This window comes from Hypanus sabinus, chromosome 9, assembly GCF_030144855.1.
Source record: "Hypanus sabinus isolate sHypSab1 chromosome 9, sHypSab1.hap1, whole genome shotgun sequence".
Lineage (NCBI taxonomy): Eukaryota > Metazoa > Chordata > Chondrichthyes > Myliobatiformes > Dasyatidae > Hypanus > Hypanus sabinus.
The window spans coordinates 165,078,986-165,100,218 of record NC_082714.1 but is presented as its reverse complement, the minus strand read 5'-3'; the positions used below and the strand labels follow the sequence as shown (position 1 = coordinate 165,100,218).

At 50.7% G+C, this 21,233-nt stretch overlaps 1 protein-coding gene across 3 annotated transcripts in view; it reads left to right on the top strand.

Annotated features, from left to right (window-relative positions):
* Positions 1–20,074, top strand: part of LOC132400006 (neuronal acetylcholine receptor subunit alpha-2-like) — a 20,693-nt gene extending 619 nt beyond the window's left edge. For 2 of the 3 annotated variants that reach the window (XM_059981048.1, XM_059981049.1), the window contains exons 2-6: positions 4,327–4,497; positions 13,070–13,114; positions 13,219–13,328; positions 16,035–17,322; positions 18,225–20,074. In XM_059981048.1, coding sequence (XP_059837031.1) covers positions 13,085–13,114; positions 13,219–13,328; positions 16,035–17,322; positions 18,225–18,350 — 1,554 coding nt within the window. In that variant the 5' untranslated portion in view covers positions 4,327–4,497; positions 13,070–13,084 and the 3' untranslated portion in view covers positions 18,351–20,074. The remainder of the gene's footprint in view (positions 1–4,326; positions 4,498–13,069; positions 13,115–13,218; positions 13,329–16,034; positions 17,323–18,224) is intronic. The other variant, XM_059981050.1, reaches the window with a different exon arrangement.
* The last annotated feature ends 1,159 nt before the right edge of the window (positions 20,075–21,233 follow it).

The following is a 21,233-nucleotide window of genomic DNA, read 5'->3' as shown; positions in this document are numbered from 1 at the left end:
GAGGCGTTGATTGTGTGGATAGTCAGAGGCTTTTTCCCAGGGCTGGAATGGTTGCCACAAGAGGACAGAGGTTTAAGGTGCTGGGGAGTAGGTACAGAGGAGATGTCAGGGGTAAGTTTTTAAACTCAAAGAGTGGTGAGTGCGTGGAATGAACTGCCGGCAACGGTGGTGGAGGCAGATACGATAGGGGTCTTTTAAAAGACTTTTGGATAGGTACATAGATCTTAGAAAAATACAGGGCTATGAGTAAGCCTAGTAATTTCTAAGGTAGGGACATGTTTGGCACAGCATTGTGGGCTGAAAGGCCTGTATTGTGCTGTAGGTTTTCTATGTTTCTGGATCTCCTCTGTGCTCTATTGTGTCCACATCCTTCCTGTAATGAGATCAGACCTGTACACTTACTTCAAGTGGGGTCTAACTAAGGTCTTCTATAGCTACTTAGAAACATAGAAATATTACCTAGCTCTCTGAACCTTCTGTTGAGTGAACTTGGCTTTTTCTCCCCCCATCACAAGTCTTTCTGATAATAAGTACAGCCTATCCAATCTCTCCCCAATGGTAAAGTCTTTCCCATAACAAGCACCAGCTCTTCAATTTCTTTCCATGACGAGACTTCACCCCATAACAATGCCTATCTGTCCCCTCTCTCCCAATCATTAAAGTCCTCCCAATTATATGCCCAGCTTGTCCAATCACTCCCCATGACAAAAGCCCCCCCTATTACAAGCCCACCCTGTTGAATCTCTCCTAACACTGGCTCTCCATATAACAAGCTCAGCCTGAAAAATCACTACCCATCACTAAAGTCCTTGCAATAACAAGCAGAGCCTGTCCAAACTCTTCCCATCACTAAATCCCCCATAAGCCCATCCTCTCCAATCTCTCTCCATTATGAAAGATCAGCCCTTAACAACTCCAGCCTGTCCCCACTCTCTGCACCACTAAAGTGCTCCCCTTAACAATCCCAGCCTGACCTGTCACTAAAGTCCTTCCATAACTAGCCCAGCCTCTCCAATCTCTCCCCGTTACCAGCATTCTCTCCAAACCAAGTCCAACCTGTCCAATTCTCCCCATCACTAAACTCCTTACCATAACAAACAGCCTGACCAATCTCTCCCCATCAGTGAAGTCCTTCACATACCCAGTCTGTCCAATTCTCCCCATCACAAATATCCTCCCCATTACTAGCCCAGCCTGAGCAAAATCTCACCATCACCAGGGTCCTTTCCGTAACCAGCCCAGCCTGACCAACCTCTCCCCATCAGTAAAGTTGTCAATAACAGACAATGGGTGTTAAAGGGGATGCTGAGGGGGAACCTCTTCACTCAGAATGAGTTGTGAGCATGGAACAAGTTGTAAATGGAAGTGATGGATGCAGGTTTGTTTGCCACACTTTAATTCAAGTTCATGTTTAATTATCATTCAACCATACATTGATATCTATGAATACAGCCCAAATGAAGCATAGCTCCTGCAGGGCCAAAGTGCATAAGCTGTTACCAACAGTCACACACAGCAAAGGCACACAGCATATATAAGATTGCAGTAAATATACAGTCACAAAAAGTATATATCAAAGCCCAGGTCCCTGAGTCGTGTTCTGTCGATTGATGCTGCCTGGATGTTATTAGCAAGAACAAGCCCGCAGCAGTCCGCAAACAAACGCAACCCAGCTTGTCTTTCACTGAGCAAACACTAGAGGGCAGCACCAATGGGAGGGGCCAGAAGAAATTAAGAAAAATTTGCATAAGTACATGGATGGGAAGGTAATGGAGGGCTATGTTCAGGTGATGAGGTACAAACGTGTAGAGAAACTCTTTGGAATGGACTAAATTTGTCAAAGGCATGTTCATGTGCTGCAGTGCTTTGTGACTCTATAGCATTCTGTACCCTCAGATTGCTCCACAATTTGTGCACTGGTGGCAGTTCTTTCCCACTGGGACACTGCCCTTGAGGCTGAGAGTATTCACGGCTTCTGGCCTCATCAAGGATGGACTTTATTCATTATATACATTTACATGTGTTAGGAGTTTGCTGTGGTTTGATGGTCAGGATGAGTCATGCAACAAAAACAACTTTCAACAGTTATAAAGAATTAAATTAAACATATAATTGATGTGCATAAATACATAAACACCACGTACAGTGCCCATAAAAAAATTCAGCCCTTTAATATGACATATCAAATGATCACTGGTGCAGCCAACTGGGTTTAGAAGTCCCATAATTAGTGAAATGGAGATCACCTGTGTGCAGTCAAGGTGTTTCAATTGATTGTAGTAAAAATACACCTGAATCTGGGAGACCCGACTGCTGGTGAGTCAGTATCCTGGCAAAAACTACACCATGAAGACAAAAGAACACTCCATGCAACTCCACAAAAAGGTTTTTGAAAGGCACAAGTCAGGAGATGGATACAAGAAAATTTCTAAGTCACTGAATATCACTTATAGTTGTCAATCATCAAGAAATGGAAAAAATATGGCACAGCTGTAAATCTGCCTAGAGCAGACCATCCTCAAAAACTGAGTGACCATGCAAGAAGAGGATGAGTGAGGGAGGCCAGCACGAGACCTATGACAATTCTGAAGGAGTTACAAGCTTCAGTGGCTGAGATGGGAGAGACTGTGCAAACAACAACTGTTGCCCGGGTGCTTCACCAGTCACAGCTTTATGGGAGAGTGGCAAAGGGAAAGCCACTTTTGGAAAAAACTCACATGAAATCTCGGCTAGAGTTTCCTAGAGGGCACGTGGGAGACTGAAGTTAGCTGGAAGAAGGTTCTATGGTCTGATGAAACCAAAAATGACTTTTCTGGCCATCAGATTACATGCTTTGTTTGGTGTAAGCTAAACACCGCACATCGTCAAAACCACACCATCCCTACTGTGAAGCATGGTGGTGGCTACATCACACTGTGGGGATGTTTCACTGCAACAGGCCCGGGAAAGCTTGTGAAGGTAGAGGGTAAAATGAATGCAGCAAAATACGGGGAAATCCTGGTGCAGTCTGCAAGAGAACTGCGACTTCGGAGAAGATGTGTTTTCCAGCAAGACAATGATCCATGGCAAAAAGCCAAAGCTACACAGGAATGGCTTAAAAGAACAAAATTAATGTCCTGGAGTGGCCAAGTCAGAGTCCAGACCTCAATCCAATTAGAATTTGTGACTGGACTTGAAAAGGGCTGTTAACTCATGATCCCTATGCAATCTGAATGAGCTTTTGAAGTTTTGTAAAGAATGGGGAAGATTGCAGTGTCTGGATGTGCAAAGCTGATAGAGACCTATCCACACAAACTCAAGGCTGTAATTGCTGCCAAAGGCGCATCTGCTAAATACTGACTTGAAAGGAGTGAATACTGTACTTGTGCAATCAATTATTTTGTATTTTAAATTTGTAACTAATTTAGATCACTTTGTAGAGATATTTTTTCACTTTGACAAGAAAGAGTCAAGAAAAGCCAAATTAAATCCAGAGTGATTCAGTGTTGTAAAACAATAAAACATGAAAACGTCCGGGGGGGGGGGGGGGTGTTGAAGGTACCTTTTTATAGGCTATGTCTTTACAATATAAACAGCTTTATAAAACATGGTTTAAAATGCTTGCAGTGCAGTAATGGGATAACTAATAGAGGGAGTGGGGGTGTAACTAGAATGGTTGATCAGATTAACTGGGGAAAGAAACTTTTAAGGTGGTGTGAAGTTTTTGGTGTAATAACCTGATAGCACTTTGCAGAAGGGAGCTTGTGGAAAAGGCAGTTTGCAGGGTGGGTAGCGTCCACAGTGACTTTTCCTGCCCACTTCTTTCTCAGACACAGACAAACCCTGCAGTGATAGTGGCCTGTAGCTGATGACCTTTTCAAATGACCTGACTGTAGTTTGTATACATTGTGAGAGGAAGCTGCACCCAACCAGACGGTAATGGCTGATGTGAGGATACTGTCTGTGACGCCAGTGCAGAATCACACCAGGATGTTGGGGGAAGGTGGAATCAGTGACCAGATGGTAATGGCTGATGTGAGGACCCCAGTGCAGAATCACACCAGGATGTTGTGGGGAAGGTGGAATCAGTGACCAGACGGTAATGGCTGATGTGAGGACGCCAGTGCAGAATCACACCAGGATGTTGTGTGGAAGGTGGAATCAGTAACCAGACGGTAATGGCTGATGTGAGGACGCCAGTTTAGAATCACACCAGGATGTTGTGGGGAAGGTGGAATCAGTGACCAGACGGTAATGGCTGATGTGAGGACGCCAGTGCAGAATCACACCAGGATGTTGTGGGGAAGGTGGTGTGTACCCTGTACTGAATAACCTCTCTGTTGTCAGTTTGTTGTAAGGATGGAAGTCACCCACAGGCGGAGGAGCTGCTGCTGAAGACACTCTTCACCGGCTACAACAAGTTATCCCGACCCGTGGCCAACTCTTCTGACACTGTCTTCGTCCACTTGGGACTGTCCATTGCCAACTGGTGGATGTGGTATGTGGATGAAGTGAGAGGTACTGGAGGTGGTGGGAAGCGTTGGGTGGATAATGGGCTGGAATGATCAAGAGTGTGCACACTTCAGAGTCTGGCTCTGTACCTGTGTGTGTTCTGAGGGTGGGAAGGTGACAGACACAGTCTGCAGGAACGATAGGCCATTTGCTCCATCAACATAACCCCACTATATATATATATATATAAAAAATGCCCGATGTGGGGGGCATAGTTTGAAGGTGACTGGAGGAAAATACACTGGGGAATGTCAGAGATTTTTTACTCTCAGTGGTGGGTGTGTGGAACACGTTGCCAGGGATGGGGGTAGAGGCATATACTTCGAAGCATTAAGAAACTTTTAGATAGGCAAATGGATGATAGAAAAAGAGAAGGCTAGGAAGGAAAAGTTAGGTTGATCTTTAAGTATGTCAAAAGATTTGGCACAATATTGTGGGCTGAAGACTCTGTACTGTACTGTTTTATATTCATTGCAGTTGTTACTCAGTTTGTTGTGGCTAGGTACATGGATGGGAGGGGTATGGGGTCTATGCCCGGGTGTGGGTCGATGGGACCAGGGAGAAGTTTGGATGTACATGGATGGGAGGGGTATGGGGTCTATGGTCCGGGTGTGGGTCGGTGGACCAGGGAGAAGTTTTGGATAGGTACATGGATGGGAGGGGTATGGGGTCTATGGTCCGGGTGTGGGTCGGTGGGACCAGGGAGAAGTTTGGATGTAGATGGATGGGAGGGGTATGGGGTCTATTGTCCGGGTGTGGGTCGATGGACCAGGGAGAAGTTTGGATTTACATGGATAGGAGGGGTATGGGGTCTATGGTCTGGGTGTGGGTCGGTGGGACCAGGGAGAAGTTTGGATGTAGATGGATGGGAGGGGTATGGGGTCTATGGGCCGGGTGTGGGTCGGTGGGACGAGGGAGAAGTTTGGATAGGTACATGGATGGGAGGGGTATGGGGTCTATGGTCCGGGTGTGGGTGGGTAGGACGAGGGAGAAGTTTGGATAGGTACATGGATGGGAGGGGTATGGGGTCTATGGTCCGGGTGTGGGGTGGGTGGGACGAGGGAGAAGTTTGGATAGGTACATGGATGGGAGGGGTATGGGGTCTATGGGCCGGGTGTGGGTCGATGGGACCAGGGAGAAGTTTGGATGTACATGGATGGGAGGGGTATGGGGTCTATGGTCTGGGTGTGGGTCGATGGGACCAGGGAGAAGTTTGGATGTACATGGATGGGAGGGGTATGGGGTTTATGGTCCGGGTGTGGGTCGATGGGACCAGGGAGATGTTTGGATTTACATGGATGGGAGGGGTATTGGGTCTATGGTCCGGGTGTGGGTCGATGGGACCAGGGAGAAGTTTGGATAGGTACATGGATGGGAGGGGTATGGGGTCTATGGTCTGGGTGTGGGTCGATGGGACCAGGGAGAAGTTTGGATGTACATGGATGGGAGGGGTATGGGGTCTATGGTCCGGGTGTGGGTCGGTGGGACCAGGGAGAAGTTTGGATAGGTACATGGATGGGAGGGGTATGGGGTCTATTGTCCGGGTGTGGGTCGATGGGACCAGGGAGAAGTTTGGATTTACATGGATAGGAGGGGTATGGGGTCTATGGTCTGGGTGTGGGTCGGTGGGACCAGGGAGAAGTTTGGATGTAGATGGATGGGAGGGGTATGGGGTCTATGGGCCGGGTGTGGGTCGGTGGGACGAGGGAGAAGTTTGGATAGGTACATGGATGGGAGGGGTATGGGGTCTATGGTCCGGGTGTGGGTGGGTGGGACGAGGGAGAAGTTTGGATAGGTACATGGATGGGAGGGGTATGGGGTCTATGGTCTGGGTGTGGGTCGACGGGACCAGGGAGGTTTGGATGTACACGGATGGGAGGAGTATGAGGTCTATGGTCTGGGTGTGGGTTGATGGGACAAGGGAGAAGTTTGGATAGGTACATGGATGGGAGGGTTATGGGGTCTATGGTCCGGGTGTGGGTCAATGGGACCAGGGAGATGTTTGGATTTACATGGATGGGAGGGGTATTGGGTCTATGGTCCGGGTGTGGGTCGATGGGACCAGGGAGATGTTTGGATTTACATGGATGGGAGGGGTATTGGGTCTATGGTCCGGGTGTGGGTCGATGGGACCAGGGAGAAGTTTGGATAGGTACATGATGGGAGGGGTATTGGGTCTATGGTCCGGGTGTGGGTCGATGGGACCAGGGAGAAGTTTGGATAGGTACATGGATGGGAGGGGTATGGGGTCTATGGTCCGGGTGTGGGTCGGTGGGACCAGGGAGAAGTTTGGATGTAGATGGATGGGAGGGGTATGGGGTCTATTGTCCGGGTGTGGGTCGATGGGACCAGGGAGAAGTTTGGATTTACATGGATAGGAGGGGTATGGGGTCTATGGTCTGGGTGTGGGTCGGTGGGACCAGGGAGAAGTTTGGATGTAGATGGATGGGAGGGGTATGGGGTCTATGGGCCGGGTGTGGGTCGGTGGGACGAGGGAGAAGTTTGGATAGGTACATGGATGGGAGGGGTATGGGGTCTATGGTCCGGGTGTGGGTGGGTGGGACGAGGGAGAAGTTTGGATAGGTACATGGATGGGAGGGGTATGGGGTCTATGGTCTGGGTGTGGGTCGACGGGACCAGGGAGGTTTGGATGTACACGGATGGGAGGAGTATGAGGTCTATGGTCTGGGTGTGGGTTGATGGGACAAGGGAGAAGTTTGGATAGGTACATGGATGGGAGGGGTATGGGGCCTATGGTCTGGGTGTGGGTCGATGGGACCAGGGAGAAGTTTGGATGTACATGGATGGGAGGGGTATGGGGTCTTTGGTCCGGGTGTTGGTCGATGGGACCAGGGAGAAGTTTGGATAGGTACATGGATGGGAGGGTTATGGGGTCTATGGTCCGGGTGTGGGTCAATGGGACCAGGGAGATGTTTGGATTTACATGGATGGGAGGGGTATTGGGTCTATGGTCCGGGTGTGGGTCGATGGGACCAGGGAGATGTTTGGATTTACATGGATGGGAGGGGTATTGGGTCTATGGTCCGGGTGTGGGTTGATGGGACCAGGGAGAAGTTTGGATAGGTACATGATGGGAGGGGTATTGGGTCTATGGTCCGGGTGTGGGTCGATGGGACCAGGGAGAAGTTTGGATAGGTACATGATGGGAGGGGTATTGGGTCTATGGTCCGGGTGTGGGTCGATGGGACCAGGGAGAAGTTTGGATAGGTACATGGATGGGAGGGGTATGGGGTCTATGGTCTGGGTGTGGGTCGGTGGGACCAGGGAGAAGTTTGGATAGGTACATGGATGGGAGGGGTATGGGGTCTATGGTCCAGGTGTGGGTCGATGGGACCAGGGAGAAGTTTGGATAGGTACATGGATGGGAGGGGTATGGGGTCTTTGGTCCAGGTGTTGGTCGATGGGACCAGGGAGAAGTTTGGATAGGTACATGGATGGGAGGGGTATGGGGTCTATGGTCTGGGTGTGGGTCAATGGGACCAGGGAGAAGTTTGGATAGGTACATGGACGGGAGGGCTATGAGTTCTATGGTCTGGGTGTGGGTCAATGGGAACAGGGAGAAGTTTGGATGTACATGGATGGGAAGGGTGTGGGGTCTATGGTCTGGGTGTGGGTCAATGGGACCAGGGAGAAGTTTGGATAGGTACATGGACGGGAGGGCTATGAGTTCTATGGTCTGGGTGTGGGTCGATGGGAACAGGGAGAAGTTTGGATGTACATGGATGGGAAGGGTGTGGGGTCTATGGTCTGGGTGTGGGTCAATGGGACCAGGGAGAAGTTTGGATGTACATGGATGGGAGGGGTATGGGGTTTATGGTCTGGATGTGGGTCGATGAGACTGGGCAGTATAATAGTTCGGCATGGACTAGATGGACCAAAGGGCCTGTCTGTGCTGCAGTGATCTATGACTCTGATCTCCCATTGATGTTGGTCAGTGATATTTACTGAAAGTCCCCCTTGTGAATGAGAGACTCCACCCTCTCTGTGAAATTGGGGTAGAGGCCCGCCCTGGGTGTAGATCATGGAGTTTTGATCTGACTCCCACTCCAACCTGGAGAGTGAGAGATGTAGTGTGTGGCTGAGGGAGCACTGTCCCCATGATGCCAGTGGCCTTCTGATGCGCCCCTGGCTATCCTGCTAACGGTACGTAAACAATCGGTGACCAGTCGGGGCAGCTGGATGAGGGGAGTCCCAGCCAACAGTGAGATGAAATGTCGGGTCACTCAATTCTGAGTTAAGATCGGTAACTCGTGTGAAAGGTCGCTGTGGTTACTCCACTGGAGTGCCGGCACCCCAGCGAAGGTGGGGATCGGGTTGTATTCTGGAGAGAGTCAGGGATGATTCAGAAAAGATCAAGAAGGCTGGCCTGGAGGTTAAAGGGTGGGTGGGTTGAATCCATAGATGGTCAGAAGGCATTCCAGGTGGGGTCAGAGGGTGGGTGGGAGGTGAGGCATTCCAGGTAGGGTCAGAGGGTGGGTGGGAGGTGAGGCATTCCAGGTAGGGTCAGAGGGTGGGTGGGAGGTGAGGCATTCCAGGTGGGGTCAGAGGGTGGGTGGGAGGTGAGGCATTCCAGGTAGGGTCAGAGGGTGGGTGGGAGGTGAGGCATTCCGGGTAGGGTTAGAGGGTGGGTGGGAGGTGAGGCATTCCAGGTAGGGTTAGAGGGTGGGTGGGAGGTGAGGCATTCCAGGTGGGGTCAGAGGGTGGGTGGGAGGTGAGGCATTCCAGGTAGGGTCAGAGGGTGGGTGGGAGGTGAGGCATTCCAGGTAGGGTCAGAGAGTGGGTGGGAGGTGAGGAATTCCAGATGGGGTAAGAGGGTGGGTGGGAAGTGAGGCATTCCAGGTAGGGTTAGAGGGTGGGTGGGAGGTGAGGCATTCCAGGTAGGGTCAGAGGGTGGGAGGTGAGGTGAGGCATTCCAGGTAGGGTTAAAGGGTGGGTGGGAGGTGAGGCATTCCAGATGGGGTCAGAGGGTGGGTGGGAGGTGAGGCATTCCAGGTAGGGTCAGAGGGTGGGTGGGAGGTGAGGCATTCCAGGTAGGACAGAGGGTGGGTGGGAAGTGAGGCATTCCAGGTAGGGTTAGAGGGTGGGTGGGAGGTGAGGCATTCCAGGTGGGGTCAGAGGGTGGGTGGGAGGTGAGGCATTCCAGGTAGGGTTAGTGGGTGGGAGGTGAGGCATTCCAGGTGGGGTCAGAGGGTGGGTGGGAGGTGAGGCATTCCGGGTAGGGTCAGAGGGTGGGTGGGAGGTGAGGCATTCCGGGTAGGGTCAGAGGGTGGGTGGGAGGTGAGGCATTCCAGGTAGGGTCAGAGGGTGGGTGGGAGGTGAGGCATTCCAGGTAGGGTTAGAGGGTGGGTGGGAGGTGAGGCATTCCAGGGTGGGTCAGAGGGTGGGTGGGAGGTGAGGCATTCCGGGTAGGGTTAGAGGGTGGGTGGGAGGTGAGGCATTCCAGGGTGGGTCAGAGGGTGGGTGGGAGGTGAGGCATTCCGGGTAGGGGTTAGAGGGTGGGTGGGAGGTGAGGCATTCCAGGGTGGGTCAGAGGGTGGGTGGGAGGTGAGGCATTCCGGGTAGTGTTAGAGGGTGGGTGGGAGGTGAGGCATTCCAGGTAGGGTCAGAGGGTGGGTGGGAGGTGAGGCATTCCAGATGGGGTTAGAGGGTGGGTGGGAGGTGAGGCATTCCAGGTAGGCTTAGAGGGTGGGTGGGAGGTGAGGCATTCCAGGTGGGGTTAGAGGGTGGGTGGGAGGTGAGGCGTTCCAGGTAGGGTTATAGGATGGGAGGTGAGGTGAGGCATTCCAGGTAGGGTTAGAGGGTGGGTGGGAGGTGAGCCATTCCGGGTAGGTTTAGAGGGTGGGTGGGAGGTGAGGCATTCCAGATGGGGTTAGAGTGTGGGTGGGAGGTGAGGCATTCCAGGTAGGGTTAGAGGGTGGGTGGGAGGTGAGGCATTCCAGGTAGGGTTAGAGGGTGGGTGGGAGGTGAGGCATTCCAGGTGGGGTTAGAGGGTGGGTGGGAGGTGAGGCATTCCAGGTAGGGTTAGAGGGTGGGTGGGAGGTGAGGCATTCCAGGTGGGGTTAGAGGGTGGGTGGGAGGTGAGGCATTCCAGGTGGGGTTAGAGGGTGGGTGGGAGGTGAGGCATTCCAGGTAGGGTTATAGGATGGGAGGTGAGGTGAGGCATTCCAGGTAGGGTTAGAGGGTGGGTGGGAGGTGAGCCATTCCGGGTAGGTTTAGAGGGTGGGTGGGAGGTGAGGCATTCCAGATGGGGTTAGAGGGTGGGAGGTGAGGTGCGGCATTCCAGGTAGGGTTAGGGGGTGGGTGTGAGATGAGGCATTTCAGATGGGGTCAGAGGGTGGGTGGGAGGTGAGGCATTCCAGATGGGGTTAGAGGGTGGGTGGGAGGTGAGGCATTCCAGGTAGGGTTAGAGGGTGGGTGGGAGGTGAGGCATTCCCAGTAGGGTTAGAGGGTGGGTGGGAGGTGAGGCATTCCAGTTAGGGTCAGAGGGTGGGCGGGAAGTGTGGCATTCCAGGTGGGGTTAGATGGTGGGTGGGAGGTGAGGCATTCCAGGTAGGGTTAGAGGGTGGGTGGGAGGTGAGGCATTCCAGGTAGGGTCAGAGGGTGGGTGGGAGGTGAGGCATTCCTGGTAGGGTTAGAGGGTGGGTGGGAGGTGAGGCATTCCGGGTAGGGTTAGAGGGTGGGTGGGAGGTGAGGCATTCCGGGTAGGGTTAGAGGGTGGGTGGGAGGTGAGGCATTCCGGGTAGGGTTAGAGGGTGGGTGGGAGGTGAGGCATTCTAGGTGCGGTCAGAGGGTGGGTGGGATGTGAGGCATTCCAGGTGGGGTTAGAGGGTGGGTGGGAGGTGAGGCATTGCAGTTAGTGTTAGAGGGTGGGTGGGAGGTGAGGCATTCCAGGTAGGGTCAGAGGGTGGGTAGGAGGTGAGGCATTCCAGGTAGGGTTAGAGGGTGGGTGGGAGGTGAGGCATTCCAGGTAGGGTTAGAGGGTGGGTGGGAGGTGAGGCATTCCAGATGGGGTCAGAGGGTGGGTGGGAGGTGAGGTGAAGCATTCCGGGTAGGGTTAGTGGGTTGGCTGGAGGTGAGGCATTCCCGGTAGGTTTAGAGGGTGGGTGGGAGGTGAGGCGTCCCAGTAAGGTTTGTAGGGTTGGGCATCCATGAGAGTATTGAGGGGCTGGGCGGGTATCCTGGTGTGTATGTGGGGTGGTTTGCTGGGTAGTGGGGTAAAGCATGCCCTGGAGAGGGACCGGGGCCCTCGTGAAACCCTGCTGACTCTGGAGTACTCTACAGTGTCTGAACTTTCAACTCCAAAGACCCGGCCTCTCTCCAATGGGAAATCCAGCCAGTGCAGACACTTCATCGTCTCCTATGCTCAGTTAACCCTAAAGCTGATGCCCAAAAACTGAATGAGGCAGGTCATTCAGAGGTCAAATGCCTCACCTTCACCCCCAGTCACACACTGGGAGTGTCAGGGTTCGATTAAGAGCTCTGCTCTCTGCAACCTCAGCTTCAGAGTGTCAGGTCAAACTCCTCAAGTAATATTCAGTCTCATCGAGCAATGTTCCCAGAGGCAATACAGGTTTTATTAATTACTTCATTTTACTTTAACTTTATTTGGAGGTACAGTGCAATAACAGACCCTTCGGCCCAACAATCCTGTGCTGTCCATTTATACCCATGTGACCAATTAATCTCCAACTCACTGGATTTTAGAAAAATGAGGGGGGATCTCATTGAACCCTATTGAATATTGAGTGGATATGGAGAGGATATTTCCTACAATGGTTTGTCTAGAATCAGAGGGATGTTCATCTGGAGCAGAGATGGGTAGGGTTTTCACCAGCCAAAGGGTGGTGAGTTAGTGGAATCCATTGCCAAAGACAGCTGTGAAGTTGAAGTCATTGGTTATACTAAAAGTAGAGGGTGATAGGTTCTTTGGGTGGTGGAGGGAGATGTGTCCCTACCAACGGAGGTGCAAGGTGCTCCTTCCCTCTGCTAGCCTGCAGGTCACCCTTGGGCGAGGTGTAGCACCTGCCTCCCTCACCCCCGATCATGGTCATATGAAGCCATGAGAGCAGGTCGTCTGAGCATCTGGTGTGTACCACGAGTCCTGGTTATGCGACCACTGATGCCAGGTAGACAAACTTTGGAGGGTATTGATGATGGCTGGGGTCACCCATCTTGTAAAGACACTGCCCAGAAGAAGGCAATGGCAAACCACTTCTGTGGAAGAATTTGCCAAGAACAATCATGGTGATGGAAAGACCGTGATCACCCACGTCATACGACACGGCGATAATGAGTGAATGATGGGGCCTTGAATGTTCAGGGCGTCAAAGGTTATGGGGAGAAGGCAGGAGAATGTGGTTGAGAGGGAAAATAAATCAGCTACGATGGAGCAGACCCAATGGGTCAAAGGGCCTAATTCTGGACCTATGTCTTCGGGTCTTATAACCTTTGAAATGTGGGAGGAAACCTGTGCAGTCACTTGCAGAATGTACAATTTGCTTGTATCCTTTATTCAGTGTAAATTTTCCACTTGTGACAGCTTGTGTTCTCCACACAGGATGAAAAGAATCAAATGATGACGACCAACGTCTGGGTGAAGCAGGTCTGTTTTCCCCGCGGTCCTCCCCCCCCCCCCCCCCCCCCCGCGGTTCCGTGCCGTGACATCCTGCGTTATCTGAAGCCTGATCTGTCTGATCGATTTTTCAGGAATGGAATGATTTCAAGCTCCGCTGGGACCCCTTGGAATATGAGAACGTGACTTCAATCAGAGTTCCATCGGAGCTTCTCTGGAGACCTGACATCATCCTTTACAACAAGTGGGTGGTGAGGCGATGACATGACGTTGTTTTACAGCTGGTGTCTGTTTGCCCCTTACTACATGTGTAATACTACACCCTTTGTCTGGGTGTGGTAGTTCACTGAAGAAAGGCACCCCTGTGGCAAATCACTGTTAAAGTTATTTCGTATGTCGTGGAACTGGATAAGTGGCTATCACGTTGTGTGTGAGTGGGGTAACCTTGTGGAATCTACCGGTGTGTCGACCCTCGACTGGGTGGTGATTCCCCTGAAGATGGTCCCCTTTGTGATGAGCTACTGTCGGTGATAATCCCTACGTGGATTTTGTTTGAGTATCCTGTGGCCACCACTTTGAGATGTCCCGTAGCTGAATTCAGGTGTGGTGACACTTGTGTTGAAAAGGTATTCGTTGAAGATCAATATCGGTGATACTTCGTGCGTGGAGTGGAACAATTTCAAAGATAAAACCTACTGCTATTGTTATTTAGTACTGCTGTCGTGGAATCTGTGGAATATCGATGTAATTGCCTCTTCACAACATTCGCCTTTGGGTTACAAATCTCTCAAATCCTCGGTTTGTCTGATTTGGTTTACAATGTTACGTACCCCTAATGGGTTAAAAGAACCAGCAGAAATGGAACACACCTGGAGGCTGGTTTTGTTATTAACAAAACTCTATTTTATTAGTATCTACCAATAATAGTAAACTTCAAACCAGACAAACTGAGGATTAATAGTGTTAGGCATATATAAGCATATATATGTTTCCCAAACTCATTCAAGCTCAGGTGGTAAATGATACAGTCTTATGATGGTATAGGAATGAAATCAGTTCAGTTTGTGATATTGAGTTGAGTAGAATCGAGGAGAGAGAGAGAGATTTGTAACCCAAAGGCGAATGTTGTGAAGAGGCAATTACATTGATATTCCACAGATTCCACGACAGCAGTACTAAATAACAATAGCAGTAGGTTTTATCTTTGAAGTTGTTCCACTCCACACACGAAGTATCACCGATATTGATCGTCAACGAATACCCTTTCAACACAAGTGTCACCACACCTGAATTCAGCTATGGGACATCTCAAAGTGGTGGCCACAGGATACTCAAACAAAACCCACGTAGGGATTATCACCGACAGTAGCTCATCACAAAGGGGACCCTCTTCAGGGGAATCACCACCCAGTCGAGGGTCGACACACCGGTAGATTCCACAAGGTTACCCCACTCACACACAACGTGATAGCCACTTATCCAGTTCCACGACATACGAAATAACTTTAACAGTGATTTGCCACAGGGGTGCCTTTCTTCAGTGAACTACCACACCCAGACAAAGGGTGTAGTATTACACATGTAATAACACACATATAGTATTCACAAAGGTGTTCCCCTCACCGGAGAACCCACTCCTGTGGATTAACTAAGTGACAATCAAATTTCCGTAGCTAAATGGAAACAAACTCACCCTCACAGGCTACTTCGAGAGAGAGTCCAGATAGTGATCTCTTTGTCACTAGGTTTCTTCTGTTCCAAACCTTCCTCTCCTCTCTTCTCTTCCTGCAATCTTGTTCTAGTTGCAGAAAACTTGAGAGAGTCATTTATCAATACTCTGGATTGATCTCAACTCACCCCTTTTGGGCTCCTGAAAGTTTAAACCAGCGACTGACTCACTGGTGTCGTCCATTGACCGAATCCATCTTGAGTCTGACTGCGAGTGTCTGTGTGTCCTTGTATATCCGAAACAAGCTGCAGAGAAACCATAACATCAATTGTCCATCAAATAACTCCACCTCTCTGCCATAGCAACTCAGAAGCAGGCAGAGTCCTTGCGTAAGTCCAAACACACTGTAGTCAGTAGAAATCCAATAGAGCAAAAGTCAGTCTCATTCTCCCGACATCTTAAAGTGACAGTCCACAGAAAAAATGACCCCCAGGAGTACATAACAAATAATTGTTGGTGCCAGACAGGGTGATTTGAGTATCTCAGAAACTGCTAGTCTCCTGGGACATTAGCAGACGACGGTCTCCAGGGTTTACAGAGAACAGTGCAAAAAACAAAAAAAAATCCAATGTGCAGCAGTTCAGAGGCAGAAAATACCTTGTTAATGAGAGAGGTCAGAGGAGACTGGCTCAAACTGACAGTAACTCAGATAACTGCGTGTTACAACAGTGGTGTGCAGAAGAGCATCTCTGAATGCAGAACGTGTCGAATCTCGAAGTGGACGGGCTACAGCAGCAGCAGACCATGAGTGTACACGCAGTGGCCACTTTATTAGGAATGGGAGGTTATGGATAAAGTGACCTATGAGTGTTGATGGTCAATACATAGGATTAGTTTGCATGCATAGACCAGAGGACAGATCATACACAATGTTTTTCCTCAGAAAGAACACAATTAGAACAGAAAGGAAAACAAAGTCCATGGTGGTGCCCTGTGATCGGAGAGGTCACGGTGCTGCTGTACTGATTACGATTGTGCGTGTTGATTCAAGGAGTGGCCTGTAGCGCTGAATCACTGCCTTCGTTCTGCCATAAGCGCGGGCTCTATAGTCCTTGAGAGTGGGTCTGCAGGTTATGGAATCAGCTCGGTGCTGTGGTTCAGGAGCCTGATGGTGTGGGACTTGAGGCTTGTTGTATCTGTGAGCAGGTGGCCTGGCCTGGAGGGTGGAGATACGGTTTTTGTGTTCGCCTTTGCTAATGCTGTGGGGTTTTCCTCCCGCAGTGCCGACGGGGACTTTGCGGTCACTCGCCTGACCAAAGCCCAGCTCTTCCACACCGGCAGGATTCGGTGGGTCCCTCCGGCCATCTACAAGAGCTCCTGCCACATCGACGTCACCTTCTTCCCGTTCGACCAGCAGAACTGCACCATGAAGTTTGGATCGTGGACGTTTGACAAAGCCAAGATTGATCTGATAAGCATGCACAGGCACGTGGACCAGCAGGACTACTGGGAAAGTGGAGAGTGGGCCATCGTCAGTGCCGTCGGGAACTACAACATCAAGAAGTATGAGTGCTGTGCTGAAGTGTACTCCGATATTACCTACTCTTTCATCATCAGACGGCTCCCTCTCTTCTACACCATCAACCTCATCGTGCCCTGTCTGCTGATATCGTTTCTGACTGTGCTGGTCTTCTACCTGCCGTCAGACTGCGGGGAGAAGATCACCCTCTGCATCTCCGTCCTGCTCTCACTCACCGTCTTCCTGCTGCTCATCACGGAGATCATCCCCTCCACCTCGCTCGTCATCCCCCTCATCGGGGAGTACCTCCTCTTCACCATGATCTTCGTCACGCTCTCTATTATCATCACGGTGTTCGTACTGAACGTGCACCACCGCTCGCCCCGCACACACACCATGCCCGGCTGGGTGCGGAGGTCCTTCCTCCGTCTCATCCCTCGCCTCCTGTTCATGGAGAGGCCGCCGCTGGCGAGCCGGAGTTGCAGGGAACTGCTCAGACTCTCCCACGCGGCCGAGGGTCACTCGGCTGAAGCCGGCCGGAGGCACCTCGACTGGGAATCTGACCGGCCGTCCTTGGCCTCGGCGCAGGCCGCTCAGCTGCAGTGTGGGGTACTTTGCAAGGTGCCAGCTGTTCAGTGCGCTGTGCTGATGGGCGACCTGGCAAAGGTTGGCCGCGCGCCCCGCCAGGTAAGTGAGCAGCCCGATGGGACGCCAGTGGGTTTTCATCACCCCTCTGGGCCGGAGAGTAACCCATTGACCAGCACTGGACGCCAGTACAGCGACCTGCTTGAGGATTGTCCCCAAGCTAATGGCCTGTCCAGGTCCATAGCTAACCCTCCAAGCTATGAAGGGGAAGACCACGCCCAGACCACCTCACCCCCATCGAGATGCAAGCCTGCCTACAAAGAGCGGGGCAGAGGCTCGGGCGGGAGACGACGTGCAGGTGGAGGGAGTCCCAGGAGTGTGATGCTGGAGCCTGCGATAGAGAGAGCGGTGGAAGGTGTCCACTACATCGCTGACCACCTCCGTGCAGAGGACGCCGATTCCTCGGTGAGTAGTGACACCGATACAAACAGCAGAGATAGTGTAAGGGACTGCCCACAACTCGTGTCCTCAGTATGGGCTTTATTTCCACACTTTGTCATCCTTTGCTCATTGGTTGTCCGTCTTTGCTTACGTTGAGTTAACACAGAACACTACAGCACAGTACAGGCCCTTCAGCCCACAATGCTGTGCCATCCTTCTCACCTACTTCATGATCAATCTAACCCTTCCCTCCTACCTAGCCTCATTTTTCTATCCATGTGCTTAGCTAAGAGTCTCTTAAATGCCTGTAATGAATCTGCCTCTACCGGCAGGGTGTTCCACGCACCCACCTCTCTCTGTGTGAAAAACTTACCTCTGATATCCCGCGTACTTCCCTTCAATCACTTTAAAATTATGTCCCCATGTATTAGCCATTTCCACCCTGGGGAAAAGTCTCTGACCGTCTATTCGATTTATGCCTCTTATCATCTTGTACACCTCTACCAGATTACTTCTTACCCTCTTCACTCCAGAGAGAAAAGTCCTAGCTCGCTCAACCTTTCCTCATAAGACATGCCCTCTAATTCACACAGCATCCTGGTAAATCTCCTCTGCACCCTCTTTAAAGCTTCCACATCCTTCCTGTAATGAGGCGACCAGAACTGAACACAAAACTCTGTAGTTTAACCAGGGTTTTAAAGAGCTGCAAAATTACCCTGTGGCTCTTGAACTCAGTCCCTTGACTAGTGCCACTCACCACCTTAACCACCCTGTCAACTTGTGCGATAGGTACATTATGGTTAGTGAATTACTTAAACAGGTTACCTCCTGCTCTGGTGGTTGGTTAATCAGAGGCCAGGAACTGACTTCCAGTGCTCATACATGGTTGCCCTAGTAACCTGGGAACTTCTTGCTCTCTGTTGCAGATAAAGGAAGATTGGAAGTATGTTGCCATGGTGATTGACAGGATCTTCCTTTGGATATTTATCATCATTTGCTTGCTGGGAATACTGGGCCTCTTCCTGCCCCCCTGGAAGGCGGGAATGCTGTGAGCTGTATTGGGCTCTGCCAGGATTCTGTTGTCGTGGTGTTCCCTGTCAGCTGGGAGACCCCTTCACCTGTCCAGCGAAGATAAGATCAGATCAGCTTTATTTGTCACGTGTACATCGAAACTTACAGTGAAGTGCATCATTTGCGTAAAGAACCACACAGTGCGTGCAAGTGCAGCCACTGCTTGATAACATTAACCTGTACGCCTTTGGGAAGTGGGAGGGAACTGGAGCTGACGGGGGACTTCCACATGGTCACGGGGAGAAGGCACAAACTCCTCACAGTTAGCGGCCGGAATCGAGCTCGGGTCTCTGGCGCTGTAATGCATTACGCTAACTGCTATGCCAGCATTCTGCATCATGGATCAGAGGCGTCAGATGGAAGTTGGCAGCATGCCTGGAACATGAGTGGGGTCGAAGGCTGAGAAGGGACTGCAAAGTTACAGCCACTGGCACAAAATGGAAAGGTTTCCCATGCACACTGTTCACTGTGCTCCTCCCCTCCCCTCTCACCCCGCCCTCCCTATCCAAGAGTCCATCCACCCGGAGATTAGGGCTTAGGGACCACGATGTGGACAAGTTGGAGGTCAGGCCTCCATTCTGTGGTCCATGGTGAAATCCAGCAACATGGCCAGTGATGAAGGGCATTGGGTCAAAGTAAATTTATTATCGAAGTACATATATGTCACCAGATACTACCCCGAGATTCACTTTCTCGCGGGCATTCATAGGAAACACGATAGAATCAACGAAATTCCACACTCAACAGAACAAACAACCAAAGTGTCAAAAAGACAGCAAACTGAAAACACAAAAAAGAAAGACAGATAAATAAACAATAAATATCAAGAACATGAGATGAAGAGTCCTTATAAATGAGTCCATGGGTTGTGGGAACAGCTCAGTGACGGGGCAAGTGAAGTTATCCCTTCTGGTTCAAAAGGCTGATGGCTGGGGGTAATAACTGCTCCTGAACCTGGTGGTGTGGGTCATGAGGCTCCTGTACCTCCTTCATCATGGCAGCAGTGAGAAGAGAGCAAGGCCTGGATTGTGGATGTCAGGATATCCTAGCTGGGTGTGTCCCGGGCTACATGAGGATCATCCAGTTAGCCTGCCTGGAGTACCGGGTCCCATCACTGCTATAGTGTCTTCAGGTTCCTGTACCACCCCCTTGATGGTCACAATGAGAAGAGGGCAAGTCCTAGTTGATGAGGGTCATTAATGATGGTGCTGCCTTTTTGAGGCATCAGCTTTAGATGGTGTCGTCAATGCCAGAAGGCTAGTGCAAATGATGGAGCTGGCTGAGTTTACAACTTACTGCAGTTTATTTTTCCGATCCTGTGCAGTGACCTATCCATATCAGACAGTGATACAACCGGTTAGGATGCCTGCCACAGTACATCTGTAGAAATTTGTGAGTCTTTGGTGACATGCCAAGTCTCCTCAAACTCCAGATGAAGTATAATAATTGCATTGATATGTTGGGCCCAGGATAGATATTCAGAGACGTTGATACCCAGGAACTTAAACTGCTCGCCCTTTCCACTGCTGATCTCTCACTGAGGACTGATGTGTTCCCTCGATTTCCCCTTCCTGAAGTCCACAATCAATTCCTTGGTCTAACTGATGTTGAGTGCCAGATTGTTGTGGCACCACTCGTCTAGCTGATATATCTTGCTCATGTATGCCCTCTCACCACGTTCTGAAATTCTGCCAATGAAAGCTGAGAATCAGGATGTCTGGGGTAGTCATTTCTGGATCATTGCCTGTGCCATGCACCAGTGAGGGTAGAAACAGGACGATTTGGCAAATAAATGCCTGACTGAGAAGCTGGTGCAGGGGGCAGGGCTTCAGGTTCCTGGATCATTCGGATCACTTTTAGGGGAGGTATGACCTGTACAAAAGGGACAGGTTGCACTTGAACCAATATTCTCATGGGCAGGTTTGTTGGAACTGTTGGGGAGGGTTTAAACTAATTTGGCAGGGTGGTGGGAACTGGAGTGAAGGGTTGGTATAGGATGAATGGTAAAAGAGCAAAAATAGCATGTAGTCAAATTGTCAGGAAGGGCAGGCAGATGATAGGACAAAGTTGCACCCAACAGGGTGAGTATCAATCAAAAAGGGTAGCAAATACAGCACTCAGTGTTATATCTCCATGCATGGAGTACAAGAAATAAGGTGGATGATCTTGTCACAAGTAAGAACTTCCAGTAATGCCTCCCGCCCTCTCCTTCACCATTCCCCATCCCCTCTTCCCTCTCTCACCTCATCTCCTTGTCTGCCCATTGCTTCCCTTGGGTGCTTCTCACCCTTTTCTTTCTTCTGTCCTCTTATCAGACTCCCCCTTCTCCAGCCCTGCATCTCTTTCACCAATCAACCTCCCAGGTATTTACTTCATCCCTCCCCCTCCCGGTTTCACCCATCACCTTGTCTTTCTCTTTCTCCTTTCCCTACCTTTTAAATCTACTTTTCATCTTTTTCCTCCAGTCCTCCTGAAGGGTCTCAGCCCAAAATGTCGACTGAACTCTTTTCCATAGATGCTAACACAAAGTGCACTGCAGATGCTGTGGGTCAAATCAAGACGTACAAAAAAGCTGGATGAACTCGGCAGGTCGGGCAGCATCCGTTGGAAGAAGCAGTCAACGTTTCGGGTCAATAGACAATAGGTGCAGAAATAGACCATTCGGCCCTTCGAGCCTGCACCGCCATTTTGAGATCATGGCTGATCAACTACTATCAATACCTGGTTCCTGCCTTGTCTCCATATCCCTTGATTCCCCTATCCATAAGATACCTATCTAGCTCCTTCTTGAAAGCATCCAGAGAATTGGCCTTCACTGCCTTCCGAGGCAGTGCATTCCAGACTCCCACAACTCTCTGAGAGAA